The sequence below is a fragment of the Thamnophis sirtalis genome, unplaced genomic scaffold, assembly GCF_051295495.1.
Source record: "Thamnophis sirtalis isolate CommonGarterSnake01/CBP01778 unplaced genomic scaffold, rThaSir2_p1.2 scaffold_12, whole genome shotgun sequence".
Taxonomy (NCBI): domain Eukaryota; kingdom Metazoa; phylum Chordata; class Lepidosauria; order Squamata; family Natricidae; genus Thamnophis; species Thamnophis sirtalis.
Genome location: NW_028261392.1, coordinates 2,731,042 through 2,737,295, shown reverse-complemented (window position 1 = coordinate 2,737,295; position 6,254 = coordinate 2,731,042). Strand labels below are relative to the sequence as shown.

The 6,254-nt window shown below is 43.3% G+C and overlaps 1 protein-coding gene across 1 annotated transcript in view; it reads left to right on the top strand.

The window, feature by feature from the left end:
• The first annotated feature begins 6,043 nt into the window (after positions 1-6,043).
• DGKH (diacylglycerol kinase eta) overlaps positions 6,044-6,254 on the top strand; it is a 57,509-nt gene continuing 57,298 nt past the window's right edge. Inside the window, 1 exon segment of the mRNA XM_087726956.1 lies at positions 6,044-6,127. Within this exon segment, the coding sequence (XP_087583082.1) occupies positions 6,059-6,127 (69 nt within the window). The 5' untranslated portion in view covers positions 6,044-6,058.

Here is a 6,254-nt window from a genome sequence, read left to right as displayed (position 1 = left end):
AACAGCTTTTCGTCACCCGATTTTAGTGGAAAACTTACAAATAAGGAAAGCGGTTACATTTACTTGTTACTAAATGAAGATCACTAATGCCAACTCAACTTTATTAAAGGAACCCGCTAGTATGTTTGTGCTTCTCTTAAGATTGCAGTTGAATGCCCTTGTAGCTAACATAATTGTTGAATGACCTACTGGTATATGATCATTATCCTTGTCAATCTCTCGTAGTTTACTATGATGAGAGATTTCAGTTTTAAAAAGTGAATAGCAGCAAAGAAGTGGGGAAAACTTTCAGGAGTAATGTCCTTGGTGTTAGACAATGATGAGGTTAGCTAGTTGGGTAATGAAATGTCTACATAAAATCAGCCAAGCTCAGAGAATATCTAGGACCGATTGGTTCTCTTCCTCTTCCTCCTCCTCTCCTCATCCTCCTCCTCCTCCTCCCCTCCTCCTCCTCCTCCTCCTCCTCCTCCTCCTCTCCTCCTTCACCTGCTCCTTCATTCCACAAACCCTACTCCCTTCTATTATTGATGATGTTACCTAGTTGGGTAATGAAATGTTTGCATGAAAAGAACCAAGCTCAGAAAGTGCCAAGGCCCGATTTGTTCTCTTCCTCTTCCTCCTCTTCCTCCTCCTCTTCCTCCTCCTCTCCTCCTTCACCTGCTCCTTCATTCCACAAACCCCACTCCCTTCTATTATTGATGATGTTACCTAGTTGGGTAATGAAATGTCTGCATGAAAAGAACCAAGCTCAGAGAGCACCAAGGATCTCACAGTCCTCCTCCTCCTCCTCCTCCTCCTCCTCCTCCTCCTCCTCCTCCTCCTCCTCCTCCTCCTCCTCCTCCTCCTCCTCCTCCTCCTCCTCCTCCTCCTCCTCCCTCCTTCTAGCACTGATGATGTTACCTAGTTGGGAAATGAAATGTCTGCAAGAAAATAACCAAGCTCAGAGAGCACCAAGGACCACACAGTTCTCCTCCTCCTCCTCCTCCTCCTCCTCCTCCTCCCTCCTTCTAGCACTGATGATGTTACCTAGTTGGGAAATGAAATGTCTGCAAGAAAATAACCAAGCTCAGAGAGCACCAAGGACCCCACAGTTCTCCTCCTCCTTCTCCTCCTCTCCTCCTCCATTCCACAAACCCTTTCCCCTCCTAGTACTGATGATGTTACCTAGTCAGGCGATAAAATGTCTGCAAGAAAACAAGGAAGCTCAGAGAGCACCAAGGGGCCTTCATTGCAACCCCAAGCTACAAATATTCTCCTTTATTGCTACATTGTGCCTTGAATAATATTCCATTGTTGGGTGCCAGGACGATTGAAATTCGATGCCTGGGATCATATTTAAGCTTATTTTTATTCCTCCATGCCTAGCATCACTCTGAATTTCAATCCATAATTTGACAACGTCAGGGAAGATTAATATGTAGGAAAAACACAGAAGGAGAATACCGTAGCAGTGATTATTTATTACTTAATGAAAAGGCAGCAGTTCAAAACTCTTAAGGGAAGCAAAACATTTTGCGTCTTCTTGTCCGGATGCCAAGGAAGGGCTAAGGCTGAAGAGAAACAAATAGCTAATTAACCCCCAAAATCCAGTCTTGCTTTTCAAAATTAGCAATCTGATGTTTTGTTTTATGGATTAAGCTTCGTTTGAAGTGCTTAATTTAAATTCTGGGAAAAAGAATCAGCTTAAAAAAATAAATAGTTTAGACTAAATGTGTATATATTACATTACTGGAAAGAAAACACTCCTACAAATATCCATATTTGGATATTTTTCTGGAACTTCGATTTTTTTGGGGAAAGGCTGAAAGTGAACATTTGAAACTTGCTCCTTCTGAGAAAAGTTTTAACGTTGGCAGGGGGGAAAAAAAACCCCTCTGTTGTTTATTAGTCGAAGTTCTCACCCGAAATTTGTCCCGTATTTCCAGGGAAAGATTATTTCGCAGAGAGTTTTATAAAACAGTTCCTCCTTCCTTATTTATTTTCGTTCCAAAAGAACAATTAGAGGAATACTTTACGGAGTTTGCAACTCTGGTGATGCGTAAATGGATAACGTTACACAATTCCATGTGAAAAATAACATAGGGCTGCATTTTCTTTAGTGGCAACATAGAGTTGGTTACATGTGTGTTTACAATGGGGAAAACAACCCAAAATGGGAAGTGGGTGTAACTTGTAAGTAACTTCAACTTTGTTTATTAATCAGTACTGCCATCTTGTGGGAATTGGCTGCACTTCTATTCTTTGATAAATCGATGATGCTCAGTGTTGAAAAAAACATCTTGTACAACAGCAATTTCCCTCCTTCTCTCTTCTCTTTTTCTTTCTTCTCTTCTCATTTTCCTCCTCTCCTTCCTTCCCTTCCTCCTCTTCCTCTCCTCCTCCTCCTCCCCCCTCATCTCCTCCTCCTCCTCTTCCCCTCCTTTACCTCCTCTTCTCCTCCTCTTCCTCCTCTTCTTTTACCTCCTCTTCCTCTCCTTTTCCTTCCTCTTCTTCTCCTCCTCCTCTTCCTCTTCTTTTACTTCCTCTCCTCCTCTTTCTCTCCTTTTACCTCCTCCTCCTTCCCTTCCTTCCCTTCTTCCTCTCCTCCTCCTCCTCCCCCCCTCATCTCCTCCTCTCCTCCTCCTCCTCCTCTTCCTCTCCTTTTACCTCCTCTTCTCCTCCTCCTCCTCTTCCTCCTCTTCTTTTACCTCCTCTTCCTCTCCTTCCTTCCTCTTCCTCTCCTCCTCCTCTTCTTTTACTTCCTCTCCTCCTCTTTCTCTCCTTTTACCTCCTCCTCCTTCCCTTCCTTCCCTTCTTCCTCTCCTCCTCCTCCTCTTCCCCCTCTTCCTCCCCCCATTCTGCCTTTGTGTTTCCTTTAAATAATTATTTTTTTTTTCAGGATATGCAACTTTTATTTTCTTTTTATTAAAAAAAAAATCAACCTTTGCGTTTGGGATTTGATAGGCAATATAAATGCACATCCTCCCTCAATCCCATTCGAGCAACCCGAAACCCACGTAAGGCTAATAAAACAGCAAAAAAAAGCGAAGCTGAATTAAAAATAGTTCAAATTGCCAGATTGCTATAACAGCTATAATTAAATGTATTATTAAGCCATCGCTTCAGCATATCATCTGCAGAGAACCGAAGAGAGCAGAAAATAATTACATGGTATAATATTACCATTTTGGCATGTGTGGAATTTTAATATATTCTTCTCTTTTTCTTTTTAAGACCAGCATCAGGGAAGGATTGCTCTTGAAACAAACCAGTTCTTTCCAGCGATGGAAAAGACGCTACTTTAAACTCCGCGGACGAACGCTCTACTACGCCAAGAATTCCAAGGTAAAAATGTATTATTAAGGAACATGCTTCGCCTGATAGAATAATTGTATTTTTGAGGCTCTTAAAAATATCTCGCTACGGAAGACAAGAGCGATAAAATAAGATTGCTGCTGCATTATTTTCCCTTGCAACTGTTCTGTTTCCTTCTACTTATAAGCGTAATTTTCTAAGGCACTCAACGGAAGCAAAGACTGATTGTACATTTGGCTTTTGATTTCGCAAGAAAGATTATTTGATAGCCTAGCTGTGAATGAATGCAGATTGGATTTACTGGTACATTGTTAGAGCTCATTTCAAGCTGATCTTGGATTAAAACTGGCATGATCCAAAAGAGATCTAGAAAAGGTAAATATACCAGGAAGGACAATGTTTTGTTTTGTTTCCCAGAAAGATTGTGCTTTGCCAAGAATCAGGACATCAGTGCAGGATCTGGATGATAAACTAGGTCTTCCCAATTTCTGCTAGAAATAGATTTAAGGGAAAGAAGAAGGGGCCACTTCTAATCCTCTAAATATTATCTTTATACCTCGTGGTCTAGAGCAGTGTTTCCCAACCTTGACAACTTGAAGATGTCCGGACTTCAACTCCCAGAATTCCCCAGCCAGCGAATGCTGGCTGGGGAATTTTGGGAGTTGAAGTCCGGACATCTTCAAGTTGCCAAGGTTGGGAAACACTGGTCTAGAGAGATCTTGAGAGCTTACTCAGGATAAATCCATTTGCAGAGGAAACAGGGTCTATATTCATATTTCATCCAATATTTGGGGGGCAAAACTCTTACCACTCATTGTTTTTAAATCAGGCTGGTTGTTCTGTGATATATCAAAAGCTTTAAGTCACGGGGGGTGGGGAATCTGCTGCATATCACAATATATTTCTTCATAATTCTTCATTTCTTCGTGAGCCGAGGTGGCACAGTGGTTAGGGTGCAGCACTGCAGGCCACTTCAGCTGACTGTTATCTGCAGTTCAGCGGTTCTAATCTCACCGGCTCAAGGTTGACTCAGCCTTCCATCCTTCCGAGGTGGGTGAAATGAAGACCCGGATTGTTGTTGGGGCCAATATGCTGACTCTGTAAACCGCTTAGAGAGGGCTGAAAGCCCTATAAAGCGGTATATAAGTCTGACTGCTATTGCTATTGCTATAAGTATAGGTTTTGAATAATATGGAGTGATGCAGAGGTGGTAGTCAATTGGTTTGCACCGGTTCGCCCGAACTAGTGGCGGAAAGTTTGCTCAGTTCGGTGAACCGGTAGCGATGGCTAGGGGTTGCCGAAAACTCCAGTCGGCTTGCCTTCCGGACTCTAGACCAGCCGCCGCGGAAGGTAAGCAACCAAAGAGGTGGTGGTGGTGGTGGAGGAGGAAGTGGGGCTAGAGCTGGGGCCACTCAAGGAGGGGAAACGGGGCCGACTGGTGAAGGGAGGGGCGGGGTCAATAGGGAGAAATCCTTAAAAAAAAATCCTACCTTTTCCTGTGGGTGTGGCTTGGTGGTGGGATCATGGGACTGAGCGGGCGTGGCCGTGAACGATGTCAAATTGGCCACACCCACTCAGCCACATGCTCCCCCCCCCCTAACCATGCCCACTGAAAATGTTTTGAATCCCATCACTGGTGTGGTGCCCTAGAGGTGAAGCTCTCGCCTCACAACCAGGAGGCTGCGAGTTCGATCCTAGGTAGAGGCAGATATTTCTCTCTCTGGGCACAATGACAATATGTATCTGCTGAAGAAAACTCCGCATTGGCAACAGGGAAGGGCATCCGGCCATTAATACACTCTGCTAGCTCCATTCAGCTACCCAGATTCCATCCCAAAAGGGATTATAGGCTCATTAAATGAAGAAGATGACGATGATGATAGATTTTGAATAATGCATAAGGATAACGTGGTGGAAAGGCAGAGCTTAGAAATCTTAACTTTTTTTTTGTTAGATTTTAAAGTAACACGATTGCACTTGTATACTGTTGCTCTTTAATCTTAGTGTAAAAATAGGACAAGCTGAATATATTAATAGATAGTAGAAATACACCAAAGGGAGGAGTAGAGGGAAAGAAGAAAGAGGGGTAGAGAGGGTGGGAGAGAGGATTGGAGGGAGGGCGAGAAGGAAGGGAGGGAGTGTATTGGGAGAGAGGAGTGATAGAGGGGGAGGGGAAGTAGGGTAGAGGGGAAGGATGGAGGGAAGATGGAAAGTTGGAGGGGGGCGAAAGAAAGGGTGTATGGTGGGTCGAAGAGGTATATTGGGTTTCTATTTTGGGGGGTTTTGTTGACAAGAGGGAGGGCTGTGTTTATTGTTCAATGTTATATGCCCCGATTAAGCACAGTATATATGTGACTGTACGAAATGAAATGGAAATAAAACATATTTACACGAAAAAAAGAAAAGAAAAAGAAATCTTAACTTTTTTTTTCTTTTAGCAAAGAGCTTTGCGTTTTACATAATCCAGGCTAACCGTTTCTAGATTTCTTAACGGGTTCAGCCTCTAAGGCAGTGTTTCTCAACCTTGGCGACTTTAAGTCCTGTCGACTTTAACTCCCAGAATTCCCCCAGCCAGCTCTGCTGGCTGGGGGATTCTGGGAGTTGAAGTCCACAGGACTTAAAGTCGCCAAGGTTGAGAAACACTGCTCTAAGGTTTAATCGCTGTGATTTTCTTTTTTTGTTCATTTAAGAAAAGGCCACGAGAAAATGAACAAAAGGAGGTTGACCTGCATTTCTCTTTTCTTCCCACAGTCCTTAATCTTCGATGAAGTCGACTTGTCGGATGCCAGCGTGGCTGAATCGAGCACCAAAAAATGTCAACAACAGCTTCACGGTAGGTGACCGGCATATTGGCAGCTCCCGAAAGGCCACCGAAAGCTTTGAAATTTCGATTTTTTTGCTTCGAGACGCCGGGAGAAGGAAAAAAGGTCAATTGAATAATATTATTGGGACGACATATT